At 34.8% G+C, this 12,351-nt stretch overlaps 1 protein-coding gene across 1 annotated transcript; it reads left to right on the top strand.

The window, feature by feature from the left end:
• The first annotated feature begins 335 nt into the window (after positions 1 to 335).
• On the top strand, positions 336 to 9,702 carry LOC129005881 (facilitated trehalose transporter Tret1-like). The gene is made up of 2 exons (XM_054434916.1): positions 336 to 362; positions 8,348 to 9,702. The coding sequence occupies exons 1-2, from the start codon at positions 356 to 358 to the stop codon at positions 9,700 to 9,702; spliced, it is 1,362 nt and encodes a 453-aa protein (XP_054290891.1). The 5' UTR covers positions 336 to 355.
• Positions 9,703 to 12,351: the final 2,649 nt, after the last annotated feature.

Below are 12,351 nucleotides of genomic sequence, written 5' to 3'. Positions count from 1 at the left end.
CAATATAAATTTAAAAATGACGGCGATTTTAATTTTGTATATTAAAATTGTTAAAGAATTAGTTTTTTTTTTTCAAATACGTTTAGAAAATTTTTATTTAGCAATTAAAATATCCTATCAAACGACACCAAGTCCAAAGAACAAAAAATAACTGAAATATCACAATTTTGAATTGTAAATTTGCCTCATTTGTTTTGCTTTATTTTCTTGTTGTAGACAGGAATAATATTTTGTTTATGTTTCCTTAAACTTTTAATTAATGCACTTAATTGAGTTTCAGACAAATAATTAAAAAATTATGGCTTTACCTTCGAATAACCTGAAATTCAGATTCATGTGGCAGTACATTGGAGCGATGACAGGTATGCATTATTGTTTATAATTTATAAAAATCGTCAATCATAAACTGTCTTTAATATAATGATGAGGTGTCTCCTATAGGCCTATAGTGATTGGTTGAGAGTATAATTATTACTAGTACTGTACTATATTTATATTTATACTTTTTTCTCATACAGTATATAGTATTTAGAGGAAGAATGGTTTTCGTAATTTTTTTGAGGTTGCATTTTAGGTGGAAATATATGTATTGAGTTTCCCTGAATCCAAAAAAGTGGTTTTTGAAGTGATGAATGTGTGTGTGTGTGCGTGTGTGTGTGTGTGTGTGTGTGTGTTTGTATTCACCGAATAGTGGCATCCTTCACAGGCACACGGCCGTACTGTGGGGGGTAGGTTAGTTCCGCATTTGCTACCTACACTAATCCGGGTCCCGTAGGGTGGGTTATAATCTGGTAGGTTAGTTCCGCATTTGACGGCTTAAACAATAGATCTCTTGAAATTCTAAAGAGCAGTGAAGCGTACAAAAAAGCCAGTCAACCGAAATAATCCATAAAAATAAGCAAGATCTGAATGAGTTAAAGTTGAAGTAGCATGTTTCAGTGTCTCTAGTTTTGTATCAAAGCTGATGCAGATATTTCTTGCACCGATCCCAGCCAGTCAAATCATTATCAACTCGGTATGTACCATTAAACTGTGTATTGCCAACAACCTGCCCTGTGAAGCCGCAATCTTCAAACTAAAAATCCCACTACACCAGCTGTTGCTTAAATACTGTAAGAAAGGGGATTAACCCTGTACCCACGGTGCTCATCTATGCAGACACTCTGTTCACATTACACTTAGTCGACCAGTTGGTGTGAACAGAGTTGAACAGTAGCATGAGCATCGATTTACAAATTCCTTTCCCAGCTGATGTGAGCTAGGCGATGACCGGTAGGGCTGACTTCCAAGAAACACCGTTAACCTTTAAGCCACACACCCTATCGGTAATCAGCCAATGAGAAGGGCTAATGAAGAAGATGGAGGGGTGACGAGTCTTGGAGCTGGAGGACCTGGAGAGGACAATCGAGGAGATCACCACGGGCCACCGAAGAAAGAAGATCGGGAGTTTGGGAGTGCGTGTATCGGTGCGTGTGCTTCTGGGACAATTAACAGTATGTAAAAAGAATAAAATATATAACTAAAGTTTTGTCAAACATACAAGTCATGTAATTTGTCAGTAACTAATTCTTTTAAATTTTCAATTGATTTTCTTTTCTTGTAAATTTAACGTTGTAAATTAATTTATCTTATTATTGTGGATTTTTGCATTTTCAAAGTTTTCTTTTGCTGTTGTAACACTTTGTTACTTTTGTTGTTTTTCTAAATTTAAATTTTTGTTCATTACACGTTGAGTAACACCCTTAAGCAGTCTTATGTCTCATTAACCTGACACCTCTTGACTAAGCTAAGCGAGTGAATCATTTTAGGAAACTTAAACTTAAAGTGAGGCATGGGACTCGCAATACTTATATGTTACAAAATGCTAATAACTGGTAAACTAAACCTGTCATGGGTAAAAAAAAACTTTAAACTTTGTAAGCATTTTATAACAAATTAAAAATATAAAACAAAACTACTGCACCTGTTGCTCGAAATCGAGCAGTTTTCTAGTACCGGTACAACAGAAGCTATATTAAAACTAGTAGTCTTAATTTTCTATGAGTTTAAAAGACCCTACTAAAAGCGTATACAACTCATGGAAAGACCTACGCTGATAATAACAGTTATAATAAACACGTCTTGTAAAATATTGTATCATATTTCAGAATCTGACCTTGTTTTTACTGTTTTCGAAAAATTATTCCCGTCTTACCCATAGTCTAAACCTATACTGATTACAAATTTCATTTTTCTTAAAGAGATATTATTGTTCATCAAGTATTACTGATATCCTGCACTGACAGTCTGTCACAGTTTAATTTGCTTCGATTGGTTGCTACAATAACATTAATTTTTGAAACGACATAAAATAGATGTTCATAGATTTTTTACATAGCTATTATCACAACTAATCCTAGTGTGTACGGTATCTGTGCAGTATCTTCTATCTATAATATTAAAACGTGATAGGGTTTTTTTATTTCACGATTCTGAATCAACCACTTGACCGATTTTCATGATTTTTGTGTTGAAAGAAAGATAATTTTGAGAACTAGGGAATGTCAAAGCCATAATTTTAGTTTAGGGTTTCAGTTTTTTGGAAATTAAGTTTTAAATTTTAAAAATTCTAGCAGCCGACGCTAACATTATACTCTAGCTTTTGGTATAATAACAACACTGTAAACATTCCGCGTTTTTCTACACAAATTCAGCTTTTGGATGAAAATGAAATGACATACGTAGAATTGACTTATTTATACTATGTGTAATGATATAACCATTGATAGGTTTATGTAATCGGTAAGAGAATGAAAGTTTATTTAAATATACATAGTAAAATAATAGATGTTTTAATTTATTTTTTTGAGCAGTATTTAAAATATTTAGTTTGTTTTAGTGAAATATAATTAGTTATAACTAACAGCTGGTTGAATAAAAAATATTCTATAGATTTATGAGGTTAGTTTATTTACTCTGAGATTTTGTCATTGATTATAGAAAATCAGTAAGATTCTATAACCATTGCTGTATAAGAATCGAAGCTCAGGAATCTTAAAAAAAACTTATGAGAATTATTTTACTATTCGACTTTTTGAGGAAAGGTTGGGGAAATAACAATGATCACATGTTTTAACTCATCTTGGAAGCTTTTTCTTTACTATCATTTTTGAACTGATTAAACTATGCCTGAATTAGTAATAGATACACTATATGCAGTTTTAGTGGACTGCTCGATTCCCGTACGTAGGACGTAGGACGGGCCAACAACTCGTTATTACTAAAAAGTCAAATCAGTATTATTACTAAGGTAATTTTTGTTAACATTTATGAAACAGGTGAATTTCCTTACATCCCAAACCTAAAATTTGTAGAGTTTGTATCATCAATATTCCGAATTACTTATCGGATACAAGCGTATCCAATCTTTGGATATTTAACTTCAATATGTTCAATATTCATTCTACGTCGGCTTTTAGTGAGGCTAATTACGTTTGTCTAATGAAGTGTAACCCACCTTTGTCAATATAAATGCGGAACTAACCTACCTACTTAAGGGGCCACCAGATTCAAATGCGGAACTAACCTACCCATTTATGGCCCTAGGGTCATTATCTGCGGAACTAACCTACCACCGTACTGTGGCACCTTCAAAAATTGTGGCACCTTTTTCAGGGTGCCACAGCTAATTCGATCATTTTTGAGGTTTTCCAGCATTATTACGTCGTTTAAACATCACATGCCACAATTGAGTATTTTTGAACTCGTTGATGTAAGTTTAAGTAGCGCAGGTACACACCGAATTGTGGAACACGAAACCATACAGGTAGCTAGCGCGCCTCGCGCCGTCCGCCGGAACTATAACTTTCCTAATGCTACGTTGCCAATTCTCGCGCCAGCCTACACTCGAAATAGTGGCACCATGCCACAATTCAGTATATATCAACAGTGTGTGGACAGGATGCCACTTAATGAGCTGTAGAGCTTGAGCAGTGTGTAGAACAGTGCAACAAGCAACTAATAAACTAATAATACTACACTGCCACGTACTATAAAACAATTTAAGTACCATAAATAATATACTTTTGCTCCGAGTGGTGAACAATGTTTTACATTACAAATAATTTGTGTAGTAAATAATAATTTAAATTGATTTACCTAACCCGCCATGTTAAACTTCCCTATCCCAAGCGTGATGTATACAACTTCCTTACTTCTCGAGTGATGTAAAGTATCAAAAACTCACTCGGTGATGTAAAGAAACCCATTTAAATAACATTGAGTGCTTAACTTAAAAAATATAACTCTATAGAGCCTACAATGTTCAACGCTAGAAATCAGCTGTGCGCTTGGATGTTATTATTATGCTTTAAAGTATTTTCCTACCTAACCTAGCTTTTGTTAGTAAAAGAACGTTACTGATAGAAGATGAGTGAAATGGATAATGAAAAATATTGTACGTAAACCCATGTTTATTGTCGGGTCAGGTAAAATCTTGTACGTTACACGTTACGCAAGAGCGTGCTGTTTACATCACTTAGGTCACAGAAAACGTACTACTATAACCACTTGCAGTTATATACAAAGTACATGCAAAAAATTGTCCATAAGAATAACATTGGAAGTTAGTATGCAGGTTTGCTGCCACGGAAATGTAAAAATGGGGGATTTTAGGTCATAATCAAGTAGATCTCTACTAAATGAAGCCACATACCAATTATTATTAAGATATGCTGAGTAATAAGCTAGATATACAATTTTATTTTTTCCCCATAAGGATAACATGGGGACCATGTTCTGTGTTTTCCGCCTTCAATATGTTGGTAACCAATGGTCATAGAGCAATGATTCAAAACACCAAATTGTTTGATTTTTTGAGCTGAATTCAATGGTTTAAATTAAAATTCGATTATTTTACTCTGAAAAGAGTCATTTTTAATTTAATGAATAGATGTCACACATGGCGGCCATCTTGGATTTACGACGTCATAAAAACCAAACCCCGCAATTTTAGGGTAAACACCCGGTACTACACCATTATGTGACATATAATAAAGAGATTCCACATAGTCACACATTCCCTTCACAAAAAATCCCACGGAATACAGTTTGCCCCCCGACTATAACGTACACATGCATAAGCCATCAGCGGTAGCACCAGTAGCCTCAATGAATATATAAACACTTGTGTTAAGGTTTAAATACAGTAGTCAATGTTATTACTGAATTTGATACTATACATATTGTTACTAATATATGAAATGGAGAAAAACGTTACCTTAAAAATACAAAATTTCCCAATTTATATCCAGACCTTTTTAAATAGCTTAGAAAACAAATAATTTAGTAGATCAAAGTGTTTTTATACGGTTATTGGTAACAGGACAAATTCAAAAATTGTAAATTTAAAATTCCCTTGTTATTCATATAAAGATTATTGTAAAATGTTGTAGTTTGCTTGTTTATGGATATATTTTGATCAAACTTGGCAAATTTATTCAAACAATTACAAAACTATTTGGATCATGAACGGTGCTCTAGTTTTCCCAAGGTAGGACACGTGAATTGGAATTTTTGCGTTACAGGCACAATAACAGTAAGAATCAAACAAACGTACAGATATATACACAAGACTCGTTTCGGCTATCTTATTATATACAACGTAGAAATAACCAAACACTTCATGAGTCTACGCAATGTACAGACAAAACAGTAAAGACTTTATAATCTTATAACTAACTATCTGCCCATGCTTCGCAACGGGGTGAGAATCTTTGGGTCTCTAATTCCACCGTAAAAAAATAGTATATTTCGTACCTAGGGCCTAAAGTGAGGTTTTGCCGACTCGATATCGGGTTTTAAGTTCGGGACGAAGTCGAGAACGTGAAACGATCGAGAGCTGCAAACCCATTTTGGCTCGTGGTACGAGCGGTTTTTTTTACCCAAGTATGTTTTGCAATATAACGTCCCTCTTATTTATGTGAAATATTTTGAGGAATCAGCAAAATCAAAAATAACAATAAATAGTTGTCTAGGCAGCTGTGACAAAAAACAAGTCTATTGCAATGCCATGGATACAGCTTGTGCATTTAATATACATTAATGTTTTAAGTAAATAGGCGAACAAGTGATTTTGCGGCCCTAGGGATGTAAACCCCTGCTCGGTCCCCATATGACGATGACAGCTGGCATGGCCAGCAAAACGTAACTTTCAGCCACCAATATAAACTAGCTAAATGTATGTAAAACAGCTAAAAACATCATAGTGAGGTGAAAAATTCGTTACGCATACTTTTACATTACCATGAATTAATTATATGCATACAGAAAAAACGGAGTCATACTTATTGCGTATTTTAATGTAAACTAGTGGCTTGTAGGGACATAGTCCCTAAAAAGCTACGGAAAAGGAATTATTGTTGGAATATTTAAACAAACTCAGAATCAAATTATCTATATGTCAGGATAGGCCTAGATATCCCACTACAACATATCTTTTGTGCAAAAAAAACAAAACAGTTTGTTGTTTGTCTTTGTTTGCTTTTGTTGATAACGTTATGTTCAATAGAGAATTTGAATGATTCCTGAGTTTAACTGCTAAAGGCAGCAAACATGTTTAAGAATAAATATTGGTTTATTAAGGTAGCTTTGGTTTTTTGGTTAATGCTGATAACAAGGCTTCCCCGATTGAAATACAGTATTGGAAATTGTCTTCGTCAAATAAGAAAAGGCAAAAAATTGTGTGTTGAGATACCCTACCCAGTTATTATTTCTAAGTCTATGCTCATTTTGTAAAGGTTTAACAAAATTATTCTTAAGTAAAGGCATCCCATTGACAGAACTTGGACCTAAATTTGTTTGTGATCAACATTAAAAAACCACTATTAGCCTAGTGTAAGTATGTTGTGTAATCCTCCTAAAGGTGCGATTGATTTACATATTCTACCAAAAAAGGGCCTAGTCAACGTCTAATTACCAACTATTTTGCGGCTAGTTAGGGTTCCATTACCCAGTTATCGAAACTAATCACGACATAAATATTTTTGGTTCGTTTAAATACCTGTACGAACCTACTTCATCTCTATTCCCAAATTGTTTTCTAAGAGTAACCGTTGAGGTTATTCCACTTCATACAAAATATTGATTAAACACTACAATAAATCTCAAATATAAATGTTAGTAAATTAAAAAAAAAATTGGAATAAATCTTTTACATATGTTTTGAAATAAAAACAAAGAAGACCTTCTTTTAATCTTGAATCGTTTCTTAAATCTTGAAAACAATTTATTTCAACTTTGACATAACTAAAAAGTCTTGATTATTAAAGGTAACGTTATCCCTTTATATAGTTGGTTTTATATAGTATACATTACATTGCAGAATTGACTGGCAAATGAGTAATCCAAATGTAAGCTTACTTGCTAATGATAAAATCACGATCAGCTGGATTGAAGTAAACAAAAATCAGCAGTAAATGCCTTCTAATGCTATTCTTATGGAGAACATTGTACGTTATATCTAATTTTGTGTTAAGATTTTGGGAATTTCACTATTTTTCCCGCCGTCACGGGATAAAGACCTTTAATTTGAGCCCTCTCACGTCGTTCTACGACTTCCCAGTCGCCCACAATTTTGACGCAAAGAATCGGCTTACGTAATTAATATATAGATTCCCATGAAACTGATAATTTACCCAGCACATTAAGGCCTTTATTCCAAGTATCTCAGTTCGTAAACCATACATAGGTACAATGTGACGATAAAATATCAACAAAATAGCATGTAGTTTTATGTAATCCTCACGACATTTCATTTGGTCCATTGACTTTAAATCCAATAATTGTAAAAATTATTGGAGCTTTGAAAAAAACTTCATATAAAATCCTTACACTAATAAAAGACGACGTCATGAGCGCGGGAAATGAGCTACAGCGGCTAGGGCATAGCCACATGAATACAGAACGGAATGAAGGAACTAGAACGGAGAACTGGCAACAGCGCACGCGAGAAGTAGGGGGGGCGCACACACCGCTCAAGCACTACAACGCATTAGTGGCATCCTGTCCACACACTGTTGATATATACCGATTTGTGGCATGGTGCCACAATTTAAAAACTGGAATGTTAGATGTTAAAATTGAGTGTTCATTAAAAATATCGATGCAGACATGTTTCTACCACCTTCCTTCATCCACTGGTGGCCGCAGGTTGAAAGATGCCACAATTAGGTGTTTGCGAGTATTCGGTAAAACCCCGTATGTGTGTGTGTGTGTGTGTGTGTGTGTGTGTGTGTTTTGAGAAAAATATTCCTTTTAAAATAATGAGATAATAAAAATACTTAAATCTATATTATTTGTAATGTTTCAGTGGCATTACCAATGCTGATGCTGGGCATGGCTACCGCTTGGCCATCTCCTACATTACCCAAGATCAAAGAAAACAATGCACCACTCTCCTTGGACCATTCCGAGATATCTTGGGTGGTATCTCTCATGTTCTTTGGTAACACACTAAGCCCTTTACCTGTTGGTCAACTCATGGACAAGATTGGAAGGAAATGGACCTTGTACGTGTTAAACGTAATGCCTCTCACTGCATGGATTATCACGTATTACAGTCCCTCTGCATGGTACTTGTATGTTGCTCGTTTCCTCAACGGATTGGCAGCAGGAGCAGCCTACACAGTATGTGCCGTCTATATTGGAGAGATAGCAGAACCGTCTATAAGAGGGTCAATGTCCAACTTCAACAACCTTTTCAAGACTCTGGGTGGTCTATTAGTATTTATTGTAGGTCCCTATGTGTCATATGAAACTCTTGCTCTCACCTGTGGTCTGGTGCCAGCCTTGTACTTCCTTGTGGCGGCGTTCATCCCGGAGTCTCCATATTATCTTGTTATGATGAACAGAAAACAAGAAGCAAAAGAGGCTCTGAGGTGGTTGCAAAGGAAAGACGATCCAGCTCTTGATCAGGAATTAGCAATGGTAGAAAAAACGGTAATTTCCCAGACACAAAATAAAGGTTCAGTCAAAGATCTGTTCAAAGATAGAGCAAATCGTAAGGCAGTTGGCATTACTATGATCTTATCCGTGGTAAAAAATCTGAGTGGGTATGATGTGATGATGGCTTACACCTCCACAACACTTCCTCCTGAGGCATTTAATTCCTTTGGTCCTAATGAATGTGTCATCATCCTGGGAGTGATATCAGTAGTTACATGCATTGGCTCTATATTCATCTTAGATAAATATCCTAGAAGATTTTTACTGACTTTGTCATCTCTAGGGTGCTCAATTATGACACTTCTTCCAGGCCTCTGGTTTTTTCTGAATGATAACACATCAGTCGATGTTTCAGCGTTCGCTCAGATACCATTCTACTGTTTTGCAATACATGCTGTGGTGTACTCAGTGGGCCTTGGACCTATTGTTGCCAATGTAAAGGGAGAACTCTTTTCAGCCAATGTAAAGGCAGTTTGTTCAGCTATGACCAGTATTGTGTTTGCCATTTTAAGTTTTCTTTCGACAAAAATATATCTTATAATTTCTGACTCTATGGGTGTCTATGTGAATTACTTACTATATGCAATAGGGTGTGCTCTTGGAACACTGTTAATCCGTAAATATGTGATAGAAACTAGAGGTAAATCTCTACATGAAATTCAGATCAGACTCAGTGAACGAAACAAGACTACTAGTGTATCTGTTATCTCTCATAGATAACATAAAAATCCGCTCTTGTGATATACTGAACTAAACAGATTGATTAATGAACTTTTCTCAACAATCCACGCTAGGAGGGAGGCGAGTTGGCAATGGCAAATAGGGTTGGAATGTTGGAAACTGGGAACGAGTAACACTTTTTCCAGCAGCACCTGCCATTTAATTTTGAGGGAATTATTAGTCTAGTCTGTCAATTATTATTTTTCTCACAAAAGCCCTTGATTATTACAAAACAATATTTAATGTCTAGTGAATATAAGAAGTAGGAAACTCACCTGGTCCTATATACATATATGTATTCTATAACATAAATGATTAGAACACTGAGCAACACTAAATTTACTCAAACTATCTCTTGTGATTGTAAGGATCTAGTTACCTACTTAAAATATACGGTTCTTTAATACAGTAATATCCAAGGTGGTCTAAAAATCTGTACCTTATTTTAATGTTTACCATTAAGACTAAAATAGTTTATATTTATAATATTATATATTATTATATAATAGTACATTTTATTTCGATTGGACACTCCAATCATCATCAGAACGAATAGGCGAATGAACATTGGGTAGTTTTGTCATAGTTTCGTCATTCGCCTATTGGGTCTGATGATGATTGGAGTGTCCAATCGAAATCGATCACCACTTATTTGTTTATTTGCCGTCTTGTGAGTAACAGTATATGCGTAAATATACGTTTTAAGTGTTATAAGACGTTTATTTTATTTACTTTCTGCATATTTATCACAATATAATCACGTTCAGTTGATTGACACTTGTTTGAGAACAATGTCGACTTTCTCAAACTCCGTGTCTCTAATGTTACTATGGCTAGGCCTAGGGTAGAAGAAAATGCAAAGGTTGGTTTTAGGTACCGGTATGAAATACGATGATATCTAGGGGTTTATGTTTTTTTGGAAAGCACAAAATTATGAAAACTCATCTGTCAAAGGAATGAGAATTTGTTAACTGTCATAGAAAACTTGTCTGCTATAAGTTCTAATGTAATTAAAAAAATAAACCAACGGATATCATTGGTTTTGAGTAAACAAAACCAGATGGTATTCTGCACCTCATTAAGAGTATGTAATTAAGACTATTTTTAGGACCATTGGGCATTGGTGTAGTCGTAAATTGTCCATTGTGGGAACGATCACCATTTTCACAGAATACAGGTCGCTTACCAATAGGTTTTTCGGGGAAATCAGCCCATTACAGACTTAGGTTAATTAGGTTTATTTAATTTTAATTTATTAGGTTTTTTGCACAGTCTTATTTTACAACCAAACGCCTTTTTGACTCACATCATTCTTGAAAAAATGATTAACTATCACAGGTGTAAAATTAAAATGTATGTTACGCATTTTGTGTGATTTTTTTGTTTTTTTTTAGTTAATATTACTTGAGAGAGAATATCCTTTATAAATAGACTGGAAATTAGACTATACATTTTACCGTACATCATTCATGTTGAGTAAACGAAATTCAATTTTTTTTAACCCAGTGATTTTTGTATTGCAGTAAATTGTTTTTATATAAGCCACAATAGTTATAATTTCTATGTATTGCATACATTTTGATTTTGTTTCTTAGTGCCAATTCCGAGATCTTGGATGCTTGAAGTTACCCCCCCCCCCCCCCCCACCACTGACATTGCATCCGTGACGTGGTCGTCAGGTTATTTTACTATCTTGCTTTTCAATTTTTAATACTCAAATTATATTTCAATTTGGCAGATTGCGTGCATATATATAGGTTACTTATACCACAGACAATGGAAACCCAGACGTATCACTGCGCGATGCGTAGGGCCCCGTCACATCCTGCCTCTAGCGGAGAATCGAGGAAACACGCAGTCTCGCGCTCGCCTCGCCAGTCGCCGGCATGGTCGGCGGTCGCTGTGGTAGTGGCTTGCAATTAATTGCAGCACTAGCAGTTCAACTCAACGCCAAATTCTCGTCTATCATTCCTCCTCGACAACTCGCGCGGTTCACCGATACCATACTCCCTACGACTACCCGTGCATCCATCTGCCTGCGGACAGCATTTATTTTTCATTGTGTGATTATTTTAATCACATTTGCGACGAAGTAACAATAAATTAAACATGGTGTTCAAAACAGGTGGGGGACATATTTTACCTAGTGATTCCTTGGGTAAAAATAAAGAGAAAATCAAGAATAATCTTTCTATAAATATGTTGTATTAATTAATTAAATATGTTGTATATATGTAACTATATTTAATTATCAAATGGTAGTAAAAAATACTCTTATTTTATCTTAAAATAGCTTTCAGTTAACATTTACTTTATTTGATACATTTATTATTTGTGTTTTGCCAAACCACTGATTAAATTAAACCAAGGAAAATTTCATAAAACTAAGCAGTAGGCCTACCATTGACTATTGGATACATAAGTTGATACAGTTGTTGTATTAATAGTCAAATGCAGTACACAGTGTTCTTTTGTTTTTAAAATCAATGAAATATCTGTTAGTATGTTTACTTAATGGTAAGTGTGAAAATGTAAAGGCAATATGGTCTATGGAAGAAGGTCTTAAAAGAACTGTTTTATATATTAAGTTGTTTGTTGATATTTTTGTATACTGTAGTAGAATCAGAGATGCAATGCAACATATACTGT

Source organism: Macrosteles quadrilineatus, unplaced genomic scaffold, assembly GCF_028750875.1.
Source record: "Macrosteles quadrilineatus isolate MER2022 unplaced genomic scaffold, UCM_ALF_1.0 Scaffold_41__1_contigs__length_1036756, whole genome shotgun sequence".
Taxonomy (NCBI): Eukaryota; Metazoa; Arthropoda; class Insecta; order Hemiptera; family Cicadellidae; genus Macrosteles; species Macrosteles quadrilineatus.
The sequence above is the reverse complement of the archived record's forward strand: the minus strand, read 5'-3'. Positions and strand labels throughout refer to the sequence as shown.